The sequence below is a fragment of the Onychostoma macrolepis genome, chromosome 13, assembly GCF_012432095.1.
Source record: "Onychostoma macrolepis isolate SWU-2019 chromosome 13, ASM1243209v1, whole genome shotgun sequence".
NCBI lineage: Eukaryota > Metazoa > Chordata > Actinopteri > Cypriniformes > Cyprinidae > Onychostoma > Onychostoma macrolepis.
The window spans coordinates 16,858,566-16,874,653 of NC_081167.1; the positions used below are offsets into that span (position 1 = coordinate 16,858,566).

The 16,088-nt window shown below is 40.7% G+C and overlaps 1 protein-coding gene across 4 annotated transcripts in view; it reads left to right on the top strand.

The window, feature by feature from the left end:
- The window catches only part of bcl11aa (BCL11 transcription factor A a), a 66,566-nt gene extending 53,549 nt beyond the window's left edge, over positions 1 to 13,017 (top strand). For all 4 annotated transcript variants that reach the window (XM_058795114.1, XM_058795116.1, XM_058795113.1 and 1 more), the window contains exon 3: positions 8,211 to 13,017. In XM_058795114.1, the coding sequence (XP_058651097.1) occupies positions 8,211 to 10,273 (2,063 nt within the window). In that variant the 3' untranslated portion in view covers positions 10,274 to 13,017. The remainder of the gene's footprint in view (positions 1 to 8,210) is intronic.
- The last annotated feature ends 3,071 nt before the right edge of the window (positions 13,018 to 16,088 follow it).

Genomic DNA, 16,088 nt, shown 5'->3' on the forward strand with positions numbered 1-16,088 from the left:
CAAATGTCTTTAATGTTGATGTAATTCTCTTTTGATTAATGAAATACATCCTTACTGAATAAAAGTATTAAATTTTTTAAAATTGTATTGCATTTTTTTTTTTAAACCTTACTGACCCCAAACTTTTGTTTTGTGTGGTATATTTATTTATTAATTAAAATAAATGCCACTTGGTTTTATATTTTGGTATATAATTCAACAACATTTTACATAAATAATAATATATATAATATATATTTGCTTATAATGTAGTGAATATTTGTGGATGACCCGCCACCAAAGGGTGCATGGAAGCACAATGTGGATCCAAGCACAATCCTTTATAACAAGTCAAACCAACTACGACATGTTCATGTGTGTCTCACATGCGCAAATATACATTTACACACATCTAAAGTCCTGATTGGCCTCCTCGCCAAAACAATAACGCTTTTATGTCCCAGTTCTTTAAAAGCACTCGGGGGTAATTGTGTTTTGTCTTCGTTCTTGTGTGGCAGATTGTACAGCAGTGCCTAATGACACACCAAGAGGATTGTGAAATTAGCCTCATTGTTGCTCTTAAATACTGAAATCAACTTCTAGTATTCAGCAATAACAGAATACGTGCACACGTTACGCTCTGGCCTGATCAGCCGGGTTTGATTCGACTAGCTCGAGAGGGAAACGTATGCCACTCTCTGTGGTTATCATTAACTGGGCAGGCCCTGTTTAGCTGTGTGTATTTCTGATTGGAAGGGACACATCTCTCCTCACTGTAATAATGATAAGGAGAGGGGAGTCAGGTGTGTGGAAATCTTAATTGCGCTTGCTGTCCGGCAGGCAGGCAGATGGGAGACATGGTGTATGTTGGAATGAGTTGATGCTGGGATTACTCGCATAATGTGGAGAGGGAATTCCATTAGGATTTTTAATTTTAACCCATATTTTCTCCCCAGGGGATTGACCCATCACAAATTGTTGTTATACACTCTTTTACACCTTTTCTTTATGAAAGTTGCAAGATTTGCACAGATTTTAAGTTTATTTCTTAATTCCACACATGCATACACAATATTTTCTGTCATTAGTTAAACGTTTCTTTATTTGGGACTTGAAATGTGACCTAGTTGCTTCTTATCAGGGTTTGGGATGGTGAAAGTTAATAAACGTGAAAGTCAGATTTTTGCCGTCCTGTCCAGGTTAATTACTGACATGCTTCTGCCCAGGAGCACCAGCTCTAGTTATCACAGTATCTCTTTTAAGTCAGTATTTTTTTCACTCTCTCTGTCTATTTGGAATGCGCAGTTAATGGGTGCATTACATCTCATTGTTTAGATATTAGTGAGTATTCTTTTGGCGAGGCAGAGAGAGATGCATAATGTTTGGGTTTGGAGGATACACAGTGTGAGAAGTGTCTCTGAGTCTTGTGCAGGATTTTTATGGCACTTCCTCTGTCCAGCTTTGTCAGTGAACAAGTGTTGGTCAAACAGGCCTTTGTTTGTGGCCAGTCACTCGGCACACCACAAAGAGTCTGGAACCGGACAAAGAGCTGAGTGTGTGAGAGCAGTGCTGGGCCGACCCAGCCAGACTGCTCAGAGGAATACTGATACAAGCCAGAGACACACATGACCTGAGCTTTGACACACATGGGTTAAACACAGACACCCATTAGAAGTCTTGCTCTGGTCAGAATTAGCTAATATTTTCCTTTTTATTGTCATTATTATTTTATAGTTAATCAAATCAAAAGACAATAATGTTCACTTTTTAATATATGGGTAGTCAACATGAAATAATTTTGGGAGGTTCTCATGTCCTGCAGCATGTTTATGCTGTACTCCTTGTAAAAAGTAGTTTAAACAGCATTTTTGCTATTGTTTATTACTTATAAATGTGTGTTTGCGTTCGCGCTTGTGTGTGTGTGTACTTGTTTATGCTACATTGTGGGGACCCACAAGGATAGTAAAACCTGAAATTTTTGACTTTGTGGGGACCGGCCCAAAAAAACAAAAAAAAAGTTTAAAAATAGTAAATGATGTTTATCTGAAAGTGTAACAATGCAAACAGGTTTTCAAAAATTAGTACAACTAGTTAGATTCATCTTTCAAGAGTGCATGCAGTTTTACTTGAAATGTTTGTATTTTTAAAATTTGTCAGACTGCTGGACAATTTATAATGAATAAGCAAAAGCAAAAGGTGATTAAAAATTGCAAATAACTTCAAATTAATGTCGACCAGTTACAAAATCTTGATATACACTACTATTCAAAAGTTCGGGATTAGTATTATTTATTTTTTTAAACAGACACTGAAGACTGGAGTAATGGCTGCTGAAAATTCAGCTTTGCCATCACGGAAATAAATTGCATGATAATAAAATATATTAACACAGAAAACAATATTTCACAATATTACCCATATTACTTATCATTACTTATTTTTACCAAATAAATGCAGCCTTGGTAAGCACCTTTTTAAAAAAAAAATGACCCCAAAACTTAATTTAAAAAAGTTTGACATTGATTGATTTATAAAATGTATTTTATTTGTCAATGTTAACAGGATTCCTATGCACTGTGCTTAATTTATTTAATGAAAATGTAATACTTAAATTGTAATGTCATAATTTTGAGACTTGAGCAGGTGCAGAGGTGAAGGGACACCTCAAACACAAATATATGCAGAGGCTCTTGAAAGCATAAGCCGCTGATAAAATTCAAAAATGATATTACATGACATTGTCCTTTCTCCCCCTGCATTCAGTAATCCTGTTACTGCATTGTTGCATTACTTCAATTACCATTATCTCTGAGAGCTGTTGAATCTTAACACAATCGTCAAGGACAAAACAAAAGGAGCCACAGTCTCGGCTAGTGACAGCAGTGAAGCTGTCGAGATGGAAGGCTGAGAGTACAGCTCGCGAAATGCCAGCAACTGTCCAAATGACCTGCGCTTTCGCATGTAGGAGGTTTTGAATCGCTGTACGCAAGTGCGTTTGTATCCGGTGCTTTTGTTTGCCGCGGACGTCGTTTGAGTGAGGGGGGTGGATTTTTTAGTGGTGGGAGGAAGAACAATGGATGAATCTGCATGTCGGGGATATTGGGCTGCCCGAGCTGTTTTAATCTGGCATTCATCTTAGTCTGCCAGCGCCATCGATCCAGACGGCACACATAGAAATGCACCCCGCTCTCTTAACAAAGCCAACTGTAGACATTACTCCAAATATACACGCTCTCCATCTATACGTGTCAGTCATCCATGTGTGTCAGTCAAGATAAATCCATTTGTTTCATGCACTTAGCTGTATTTAAGTGTATTTTAATGAAATTGGTATGACGGTAAAACAATTTTTCATTTGTAAATGTGCTTGTGTAACTAACACAGTGCCTTTCCGATACCAACAAACAGGTTATGTGTGTGTGCCTGTGTGCCTGTGTGTGTTTGAGTGCATTTTGCAATAAAATACGGCTGACCTGTCCCCTAGGCGGATTTTATACATTTTGTGCCCCAGACGAGCTGTCTGAAATTTGCACGAGTCATAACTTGACACTTTTTGGTTATTTTTGCACTGTAAAGCTATCTGTTTGGTGTGCTACAGTTTTCCTGCGCAAGATGCATAACTCAGCAGGGGGGGAATTGGGTGGATGGGGGGCTCACAACATATTTCCTTCCTCCATGTCTCCGGTTTCATCATGGGCACCAGTCACTCTCTGCCAAGCCATCACCGCTCTGTAATACAGCCTTACTTTTTGTCAAGATCATTTAGTGTGGCTTTATCTAACTGCAGTTTAATGCGTGTGTGTGTGTATGTGTGTGTGTGTGCCGATTTAGCTGGATTAGTCGGTCCTGTGAGGATGTGGTTGGCAGTTTGGGGTGTTCTTGTTTTCCCGTGGCTCTGTGCTGTAACATTGCTCTGACATTTCCCTGTGTAAAAACTGCCAGCAATGCACTGAGCGCTCGCATCCGTCTGTAAGTAGCCGTGCCGCTGCCAGCTCCTGCAGACCAGTCCAACAACTGTCACCGGCAGTCTCTGCCTCGAACGTCGCAGCTTGCCAGCTTGTCCGGACTGACCCGCTTTCGCAGCAAATTGGAGAGCTTTCTAATTAACCGAGGAATCTGTGAAAATTAGAGCAAGGCCACTTTCCGAATTCTTCTCTTACATGCTCTGAGTGTCAAGGCACAGATTATCATTGCATTTAGCAAACTTGCACACCCAGCGGCGGCCGAGAGACTCGAGCCACGTAGTTGCGCACATTAAACAGCTGTGAACCCACGAGTCCCTCGTCTGCTTTTACTGCTCACCCGTCTCAAATGCTCAGCTCTCAACTTCTCCTCTCAAAAAGACAGTCAATGACACAAAGAATACTCTTTCAACTCTCTTGAGAAAATTAAAATTAGACCGAAAGGAGGGGGAGGCTAATTTCTTTGGCAGGCTGCTGCTTTTAATTCCACCAAGTAAAATCTTCAGAGTCTAATAGCAGATTATTGGAGCACCTGTCGGTGGCTCGCCGACTCCCGTCATCGGAACAGATTGTGACAGTTTTGTCAGAAGAAGAACCTTGCTGTGAGCGTGCCAAGCACGATGCCCGCATGGCACACGCCGGTGCTTGCGAGAGGCACGCCAGTCAATAATACCGCCGCCTGTGCGAAGCTATCAATTATTGCCTCAATTATTTGTCTAGTTGGATATTCAAAATGTCATGTGAAAAAGATGATTACATATTCCGCTGAGCGTTGCCATGTGTAATGAAATGAAGCGGGCCCTTGTTAAACATGGAGATGCGGTAACCTGTCCTTCAGAGATCCCTGTGGCTGGTGAGGAGACGGTGGACCCTCAAAGTCTATTTAAAGAACTGAACCTTCTGAGGACCATGAATTGAAAGCGAATTGGGTTTTGCGTTCGACATGAGATGAATTAAAACTCTCCTTCAACCTCGACAACAACAGATAGCCATTACGCTTGTAGCTGTGTGACAGGAGTGAAAAATACCCTTTGCATAATAATACAAAAATGTATACTAGGTTAAACCCTCTGCAGGTGGCAGCAATTAAATGTAATTTCTGCAGATTGTAATGATCCATAATTTAGCTGGCCTTTGCATCAACCCCCCTGATATAAAGTAGTGCGCAGTCTTGATTTGGTGCAGGGCTTTCAGCTGTTGGTCAGGAGTGAGATTGTCAGGAGGTGCTCGTGGGTGGCAGGGCCGTAGAGCAGAAATGTGCTGTTATTTTTCTCTCTGTTCACACCAACCATCACCTCCCTCACTGCCCATCTCTGTCAGCTGAAAGCTGGTGTGTGATATCGTCACCATTGCTCTCTTGTTCTGGGACCTTGGGATAATTTTTACATTTATTTTATTTAATTATTTATTTTTTTAAACGTCTGTCAGATTTGTCTGTCAAGTCTGAAGTCTTTAGTATATACCAGGGGATATGCAGGTTCCTGGGTTATTTGGAAAGATTTTGCTCTTTTAAACGTGTATGTTTTGTTGCCTTTCATATATATATATATATATATATATATGTATCTCATCTGGATTTGATTTAAAAAGGAATCTTTCTCAGAAAAATGTTATATATTATATCTCTTATATTTTCCCTTACTTATTTCCGGTGATTTATTAAAGAGATTGGAAGCTGCTCGATGGGTCTGTTTTTGTTTAAAATGATATCCAGTATAATTTGAGTAAAATGGAACACATTTATGGTTTGATGTTACTGATAAGGATTAAGATGATAAAAAAAAGTTTGGGAAACACTGATATACAGTACGTCACCACGTTTGATATTATTTTGAGCTTTACTCATGTTAGTCATTCCTAAACACTAGCATTTATTTGTTGCACACATTTGTCGTGTAGAGTGGGTGTGTGTTTTCATTTACCATGTTTAAGAAGTGCCAAGCCAGAAACAAAATGATGACAGCACAAAAGGGTGCAGCGATGTCCGGAGGTGGCTGTCTGCCCGCCACGGAGCCTTCCAGAACCACCCCCATTTGTGTGCATTAACAGGATTATCTGAGAAAACCCACAGTGGCTCTGGCCTGCCTTTCCTCCTCTGAGCAGCAGAAAGGCCTTGCCTCGTTACATGCTTTGCTGGCTATTGAAGACTTCAGAGAAAGCCCCTCTGAGGAAAACAAACGAGATGAAAGAGTGCATGCTGCCTGTTCGGCTCCGTTCAGCACCTCTTTCAGCCTTTCTTCCCGCCATCTCTCCATTTTTTGCTTTTTCCCTCTCCCCTCTTTCTCTTGGGATGGTTGTAAACAGTACATGATAGCAGTTTAGAGACCTCTGGCTTGTGGGGGGAGTTAAATCCATCTCCCCTGTCCATTTTCGCTGTTTGTTGTTGTGGTTCCTGTGTGGATGATGGCTCTTTTCCTGACCGCTTGACCTTGCGTTTTTGGGAGCGTAGGTAGATATCTGTACCTTGCATGTAACATCCCTTTTAGCGCTGGTAATTTTCAAAGTTCAAACTGCCACTCATTACCTCATGAAAATATCCATTTCATTGCCATTTGTGAGTTAATCGTGTGTTTTTTAACTATGGGCATCCTGAACCCGCTGCTTGTTTACCTGTTGATGGTGCAAATGCCATTTGCAGCACTTTATAACATTTTTTTTTTTTTGGAATTTATTCAGTGCAATTATCAAAAATGGTTCTGTAGCTTTTGACAGCTTTCATCTGGACTAGATAAAACATTTGGACTTGAGCATGTTTATGAGAGAGGTACGTTTTTTCCTCCAATATGTTTTGTAGTAATGAAGATGTTTTTACCTTTTTATAAAATATATATATTTTTACACATTTTTATAATACTAAATATGTTACGCACAAGTGCTTAATACAGGCAAGTTTAAAAAAATAAAATTAAAGGGTAAACTTAGTACATTAATTATAAGTGTTGAAAAAGTTGTAAAAACATCTGTTAATTTGTTTACAGAGACCAGACAATTTGGCATCTGCTAGTTTTTCAAGGTTTTTTTTTTTTTTTTTGAGAATATAATCAGATCCTCCAAAATGCAGAGACAAAATTTTTTTCATAAATGGGTAACATTGCATCAGGCTTCAGCACAGTGTGTTTAATGATGAAATGCTCTTGTTTCCAGCCTCCTTTATTATTTAATCTCCTAAATGAGGTGGTGGAGGAGTCAGAAACATTAAATGAGATTACAAACGCAATGGGAGGAAAATCGCCGGTCATTGTCAAAGTGCCATTGAAAGTCAATTATTGTTTTAAATGTTCCTTTGCTGTGACAATTGTCTACATACTTTACTGTTTCAGTTGTAAGTAGATGGTTTCTCTTTTGCTTTCCCCCCCCCCCCTCTATTCTACTGGTAGATTCCTTTATTTCTATTTTAAGCAACTGTTGCATAAACTCATCTTTTTTGAGCATGCATTTGAAGAGCAGACAATTTACTAAATAGAATTCAATTTTCAAAGCAATCTTTTTTCATTGTGTGAAGTGTTTGCAACAAATGTTACTATTCTCCTACAGCTTTCCACTGGCTTTAAACACCTGAATTTTGTGTTATGTAACCTTTAACACATCTTAACAATATGTGTGTTTCCTCTGTTGCCCCTTTACAGGATATATTTCTGTAGTCCTTCCAGATTTTGTTTACTGTATGCTTCCTGTTCATCTGTTTTTGTACATGGATGAAAGTGTTCAGCTTGAGAGAACACTATTGTTTGCTTTTATAGCCCTGCTGACAACCGTTACAAGAACCAGCTGAATGGTGTACAGCCGAAAGCAGGAGTGTATCACCCCATGCAAAGACCTGAGCTAAACCCCAACACAGTCTTTCTCTGCTGGACTACCAGTGCTTTGTCTGGTCTTGTGTTGTGAAAAGCTCTGCTCCACTGGGTCCTGGCCTGTAGTGCTGTTTGGGAGCATGTTTATAATAAGAGCTGTGTTTACTGTTATGTGATACTTGCTTTAGCCTGCTGAGGGGCTAAAGTCGACGAGAGACTGTTAGTATGGGGGTCTGCACAGGCCTGGGGTCTAGATGGGAGATGAGGGAGGTTCATAAATGATTAAGACCCAATCTTTAGGCTTTTTTGTAGGTCCAAAATACACAAGGGAGCAGCTGAGAAAGGGAATGAGTGCGAACGAACACATGTAGCAGATTTAGAGATCTATTAATGGTTCTATTCTATTCTATTCTATTGTTCCTTTAAATGAGATGCAATTATTATTGGAGAATTAACTCGTCTCTAATGTGTTTTGCAGGTAAAGATGAGCCCAGCAGCTACACTTGCACAACCTGTAAGCAGCCGTTCAGCAGTGCCTGGTTTCTGCTGCAACATGCCCAGAACACTCATGGCTTCCGCATCTACCTTGAGAGTGAGCGCGGAAGTCCGCTCACGCCACGTGTGGGAGCTCCTTCGGGAATGGGTGTAGATTGCTCCTCTCAGCCCCCCTTGCATGGCATCCATCTCCCAGAGGGAAGTCCATTCAACATGCTGCGGATACCCAACTCTGGACGCGATGGACCCCCTCTCCGAGAGGGTCGGTTTCCTCCTACGCCGCCTCTCTTCAGCCCTCCACCCCGCCATCATTTGGACCCTCATCGCATGGAGCACCTGAGCCCGGAGGAACTGGCTTTGGCCACCCACCACCCGAGTGCCTTCGACAGGGTGCTGCGCCTCAACCCCATACCCATGGATCCCCCAGCTATGGACTTCTCTCGTAGGTTGAGGGAGCTGGCTGGTAACACCTCAGGGTCAACTCCTCCTCTCTCACCCAATAGACCCAGCCCTATGCAACGGCTACTACAACCATTCCAGTCAGGAACCAAGCCACCCTTTCTCTCCACCCCTCCCCTACCTTCCATGCAGTCCCCCTCTGGCTCCCAGTCCACCCCGACCCCTCTTACGCAACAGTCCAACACGCCAATGAAGAGCAAGTCTTGTGAGTTCTGTGGGAAGACCTTCAAGTTCCAGAGTAATTTAATTGTGCATCGACGCAGTCACACGGGTGAGAAACCTTACAAGTGCCACTTGTGCGACCATGCCTGTACGCAGGCCAGCAAGCTAAAGCGGCACATGAAGACACACATGAACAAGTCGTCGCCCATGACAGTCAAGTCCGACGATGGCTTGTCCACAGCCAGCTCCCCTGAGCCGGGAACCAGCGACTTGGTGGGTAGCGCCAGTAACGCTCTCAAGTCTGTGGTAGCCAAATTCAAAAGCGAAAACGACCGCCTGATTCCAGAGAATGGGGAGGAAGAAGAGGAAGAGGAAGAGGAAGAGGAGGAGGAAGAAGAGGAGGAGGAGGAAGAGGAGGAAGGAGAGGAGGAGGAGCTGGAGAGAGAGGGAGGTAGAAACAACTACCACTTCAGCCTCAATCTCGAGGCCGCACGGCACCACGAGAACAACGGCGGACGTCTGGGTGCAGTCGATGACGGGATCCCGCGTTCACTGCCTGAGGTTATGCAGGGCATGGGCTTGGCTGCCAGCATGCAGCACTACAGTGAGGCATTTCATCAACACAAACGGGGAGCCCTAAACTCTGGCAATGATGCACATAGGGACATGTGTGATGAGGACTCGGCTCTGGAATCGGACAGAGTGGACGAGGGCTGCGGCTCAGCTATCAATGGTCGAGGCTCGTCCCCCAGTGAGTCTGCCTCTGTTGGTTTGTCCAAGAAGCTCCTACTGGGCAGTCCCAGCTCACTTAGTCCTTTCTCCAAACGAATCAAGGTGGAGAAGGACTTTGACCTCTCCACCCCTACGATCCCCAACACTGAGAATGTCTATTCCCAGTGGTTGGCTGGCTATGCTGCCTCTCGGCAGCTGAAGGACCCCTTTCTGAACTTTGGGGATTCCAGACAATCGCCTTTTGCCTCGTCTTCAGAGCACTCCTCAGAGAATGGAAGCCTGCGCTTCTCTACGCCACCAGGGGACCTGGATGGCGGCGTCTCGGGCCGCAGCGGGACTGGCAGTGGCGGCAGCACGCCACACCTCGGGGGTCCTGGTCGGCCCAGCTCGAAAGATGGCCGACGCAGTGACACCTGCGAGTTCTGTGGCAAAATATTCAAAAACTGCAGCAATCTGACAGTGCACCGGCGAAGCCACACGGGTGAGAGGCCTTATAAGTGTGAGCTCTGCAATTATGCCTGCGCTCAGAGCAGCAAGCTAACACGGCACATGAAAACGCACGGGCAAGTGGGCAAGGACGTTTACAAATGTGAAATCTGTAAGATGCCTTTTAGTGTGTACAGCACCCTTGAGAAACACATGAAAAAATGGCACAGTGACCGCGCATTGAACAACGAAATTAAAACTGAGTAGCGGTGGAGTGTGGTGGCTCACTTGCCTGTTAACAGCGAATAACACCTTACCCCACTCCCACCCTCATCCTTGTAGATTTCCCTGTTTCGCTAGTCCAGTGGCGGCTAAGACAGCGTGCTTGGCACCACCAGCACACCCTTTTCATTTACCGTTGAATGCATGATCTGTATCGGGGCAATACTATTGCATTGACGCAAACTTGGAGCCTTTCTCTTGTGCAATAATTTACATGTAGTGTACTTTTTCTTTTTTCTTTCCCATTTTGGAAAATTTGACAGCATGCATGATATATTTGGGCTAATTTTAAAAATAAATTGTCCCTGGTTGGTTAGTTGTTTAGTAAATGTGTTGCTGTTTTATCGTTCATTATTTTACAAATGTTTTTTTCTTTATTTTTCGTTTTTATTTTGAGATCAAAGAAAAAGAAAAGAAAAAAACAACCATGCTGCATACATTCTGTAATACATATCATGTACAGTTTTTTGTTGTAACATGGAGGACAACAGGCTATCGCTTAACCCTCTTTGGATGGGCTGGAAATCGCACTTAAAATAATCTTTCAAAAAGATGTTCTGTCCACATAGGGTTAAAATACTAATTGGCCCCTATTATGGAATAAAAATAATGACAGCCTTTGGATTTCTTAAAAAGGAAACAGCATTAAGATTTGAATTTGTACTATCATTTGGTAAAACAAACAAAAAGAGTGCCTTGGATATCTTGAAATTACATTGGTTAATCTCATCTGCTGTAATTCTAGAGTCTCAGCTAGATACTACACAAGGATCGATCGGATCCTCAGAAGGTTCTTGCATCAAGTACCTTACCGCTATAGTCAACTGTGACTTTAGAGAGAAATAGTAATAATCAAAAAGCTAAGGAAATTTCTAGTTAATCATCATTAGGTACCTATACGTAAAACGTATCCTTCCATTGTGGTTTATGTCCTGGGCATGGCACATGCAGTATATGGTGTGGGATTCAGCCTTGTTTACTTCTGTCTGAAGGTACTGTACTTGGTGGTACTAGTTTTCAGTCCACAATCATTTGACTTTTCTGTGTTTGTTCAAGTCTTCTCTTCAGTAGCACAACATTTTGACGTTTCTTTGATGACCATTGTTAGTGTGAACGTCCATTGCGAAGGAACACCTGAGGGCATTTGGAGCAAACTAATGTAATGTACACTTGAGAATTGGTTATTAAGAAAGCATTGAAATATTTGCAGCTGTCAGTGATGATTAACTATGAATTGCCTACAGGTCTGAGTCAAAATCTTATTTCTTTATTATTGCCTATGTCTAAGCTCCCTAAAAGACTAAATGAACCTGAAAGACCGACCGAGCGAGAGCGAGACACAGAGAGAGGGAAAACCATACACGTCACTTTTGTTCCTTTGTTTTGTAGGAGTTTCACACATGGTGTGGTATAAGTTGACATTCAAGGAGACTCTTTTTCATTGTTGCATTACGACATCAATGACTCTTGACAACGTTTTTTTGGTGTTTAGACAGCACCTGCCACTCTGCCCTTCTTTTTATATTAGACATGCTAATTGGAGGTATAGTAGTTGAATATAAATTAAGATTGCTTGCTTGTTGGACAACGAAGTGCACTGTTAAAGTTTCCCAGTTTACAGGTATTCATGAGAGGGAAAACTTCCTAATGAATCAAACATGGTGTCATTGTTTAATGTAAAAAAGCCAACTCCTCCTCTCACCTCATGAAGATAAAGCCCAACTCCGATATAATATTATTGTGTCAAAGCACACAGTGCTTGACAAAGTACGGACAATTGAAACTTGCTGCTTTCACTGCAAGAACTTTTTTTGTACAAATCTTTTTTTAAGTATGAAAATAAAATGACTTTTTTAAAAAGTAACATTTCATTATCTTACGGGAAACTGTATTTAAGTTTGTTGTTTCTCTTTTCCTCTTTGTCTTGGTGGTGTTCAAGACTTGATCACAATATATATAAAATGGGAAAAATCTGTGATTTTTTTCCCCCTGCTTTTTCTTTCTTTCTTTTTTCATCTTGGCTCTTCACAGCTCTTCAGGTCAAACTTGCATTGGGGAAAGGTTTAAGATTATATATAAAATATATAATAGAGAAACTTAAATATAGGAAAATGCACATCATGTCAGTTCCTATGCTAAAACACATTTATGGTCTACTTTCTTCTGTATTTCTAGAATGGTATTTGAATTAAATGTTCACCTAGTGTAGGTACTACAGTATTTATATTGAGGCTTGTATTTTTAACTGTTGCTTGTTCTCTCAAAAGGTATTATTGTACCTTTTTTGGTAGTGGAAAAAAACAACAAGCTGCCACGGTATATTTTTTTAATTTGGCAGGATAATATAGTGCGAATTATTTGTATGTTTAAAAAAAGAAAATGAAAAAAAAAAAAAAAATCAAATTAAAAAATTTAAGTATGTGGCATTGTACAAAGGAGGCCATTCAATGGTTTCCCCGAGGAGTCTTTTGAGAATGTCCACACTAGCTAAAACAGGTGGTTGTACATATCTTTTTTCTGTTCTTCTTTTTAAAAATCTCCTCTGCTGCCATTCTGTATGCAGTACAGCAAGCTAATGTTGGGTTGTTCTGTAGTGTGCTTCTGTCTTTTCACCTGTCTCACCTGAATACATTCCAGCATCTTGAAAAAAAAGCTAACTTCATATGCAGTAAAATACCAGTAAATAAACAAACAAAAAATCATTCAAATAAATGAATTCAAATAATCAATGTTTTGCAGGTGTTTTTTTTTTCATTGCCAAATATTAAATGGTGCTTTATATTTAGATTGGGACGACTTTCATATGCAAAGCATATTTAAAAATGAAATGGAACTAAAGGAGCAGCCCACTTAAGTTCATACTCTTTTGTAAATGGCAATGCGGAATATTTTGTTATCAGCCTTTTCTATTCCTGTTATGAGAGCTGTTTGTTGTAACTTGAACTTGAACTTTATCTTTTTCAATGGGAGTCACTATTTATTATTGCTTAAATACTCTGTTCAAAACGGAGACATAGAATGGATCCTTTTTTTGTTACTTTGTTTTCATTTAATTTTTTTCTTTTTTTAAAAAGAAAAGAATGACCAAAGGTCATTGACAGACTTGCTTTTTTTTTGTTTTGTTTTTTTTTGTTTCTGGTCTATGTTGAGTTTTATTGGAGAAACCACTGTCTGTGTTTTCTGGCAGTTGTCTACATTATCCTGTTCACCAACCAATTTTGTCCCTTTATTGAAAACAATTAATAAAAAAATTAAAGTATATACCTGTGTCTGGTGGCAAAGATTTCTCTCTGCATTTTTGTCTTTTAATTATTTAATTAATTGATTTTTTGTATAGGAAAACTGTATTGCATTTGACACACACACACACACACACATTTGTTTTTGTGAAAAGTGGGGACATCCCATAGGCATAATGGTTTTTATACTGTACAAACTGTATGTGCTATTGCCCTACACCAACCCTACACCTAAACCTACCCCTTACAGGAAACTTTGTGCTATTTCAGATTTTCAATACACTCCATTCTGTGTGATTTATAAGCGTTTTGAAAAGTGGGGACATGGGGTAATTTCCTGAAAAGTCACCTTCTCCTTGTAATACCTATGTCATATCCTTGTCATTATACAAATTTATGTCCTCATTTGTCACAAAAACGCACACGCACACACACACATTGCACAGCTCAGAGTATCGTACTAAAGCCATGATGGTGTTTAACTCTCATTTGCTTGAACTCCGCTGGGTGTATGCATGTCAAATAATTAGGACGGTCTTCCTGAGCAGCTCCGGACTCGTGGCACCTCTCCCCTCCCCCCGTTCCTTTGCCCGCTACTGTGTGTTTGTGTGGTTCAGAAATGGTGTGTTTAGCCTATGGGCGTAGGAGGGCCTTCAGGCTGCTCTGCAAATCTCTGGGGTCATGTGACCAAGTGACTTGAAAAGTGTTACCTTACCTGTTCAATAGGTCAGAAGAGCAGCTTTACCACATATCCAGATGGAACATCACTTCTGAAATTGCCTTTATTTTGTTTATCTCTTTTATATGCAGCAAACATATTGCCATTAGCAAAATGAACAGAAACTTAGTTTTGTAGAATAAAACCTTGGCCACAAACTGAGTGTTGTTTATAGTGATGCACACTCAAATTTTCTCCTTTGTCTAACGCAAATCCATAAAACCAGGCTGAGATGTGTTTCTTTAAGATTCCTTTTCAAACACAAGAAAGAAATAGCCACTTGTGTTTAGAGAGGCCTATTGTGTTTTGGCAGGTGGGAAAGACGCAAAACTTCAACCCCTCCCTACCCAATCATTCCCATTTTATTCATCTAGCTGTTGAAGACAACGTGTCACTCTACTCAACAATGCCACACTACAGACAAATAAAACAAATCACTGACTTTCTCTCCATGTCTGAAAAACGAGTGCTCACATAAACCCATGCACTTGAAAGTCCCTCCATTTTAATGCTGTATTTATGATAATTCTGTCATCATTTACTCACCCTCATGTCTTTCAAATCCTGTATGACTTTCTCTCTTATGTGGAACAGAAAAGATGATGTTAATCAGACTGTCCAATCTGCTCTTTACCATACAACTGAAGTAACCATGGCTGCATTTTTAAGGTAAGATTTTCATGGAATAAAACAAACAATTTTTTTACTTTTTTTTTTTAAATCACAAATCTATATAATTTCTGGACCTTTGTAAATTTAATGTAAAAGTTGTATGAGCTACTTTCATAATGCCATTTCTTTCTCTTTTTGCAGCTCCTGGTCTCCATCCACTTTCATTGTATGGAAGTGAGCAGCTTGGACATTCAGCTAAACTTCTCCTTATGTGTTTAATAAAAGAATATAAGTCATACAGGTTTGGATCGACATGAGGGTGAGTACATTTTCAAGAATTTTCATTTTTGGATGAACTATTCCTGTCATGGCCTGTCAAAAATCAAACTAGCAACTAATACAACAATATATAAACAGATAACAAAACACAACAAGTGTTGTTGGCGTCTTCCAGGAAAAATGTTGTGTTCTCACTGTTATAAAAATCTAACTCCAGTATCCCCAAATATTCTTCTTTTCCCTTTTCCCAGTGTTTTGTAGTTGAGAATTGGAAAATGTGAGTCTCAAAACACTGAGGTGCATGGTTTGTTTTAGTTTTGTGTCTGTGTGGACTTGGCCGTGCAAATCGGTCTCCTGATCAAAAGTTCCTTGTGTTTATGGCCCACTGGCAGGCATTTTGCTCTGGGCTGTTCAGCATGAGGCTGCCAAGCGAACTGTACCGCTGTCTAAACAGAGGTTGACTCAGTTGTTTAAACGTTACACTTTGTCAACTTTCTAGTCGTTTTGAGAGTTTGTGGTACTGCTAGACACGAATGCCTCATCGCCAGTGCCCATCTTGTGTGTTGAACTAGCTTTGCATCATTTCCTTTACTCCAGCTTGGCTTTGCTCTATTAATTGTGCGGTGTGAGGTGAGTGGGCACAAAGTAAGTGCACCTTAATGGACAATGACCACCTCGCACCCGCTCTCAAAGTATGTGGCAGTTAACCAAGCTTAGATTTACAGCACATCGTCTGAACGTAAACTACTCTCACGGCTCTTACAGAACAGCCTCACATGGCAATTTACATAAAGACGCAACCTCCACACCAATTTGATCTCAAGGAGACATGAAAGATTAGAGACAATTCTTTATCCATGGGTTTGGAAAAGAGGTTATAGGGACTTAGCACTCAGACGTCACACCCAGCTCAACCTTTGACCTTGAGAGGCCTGCCCAAAGATTTGCGGGG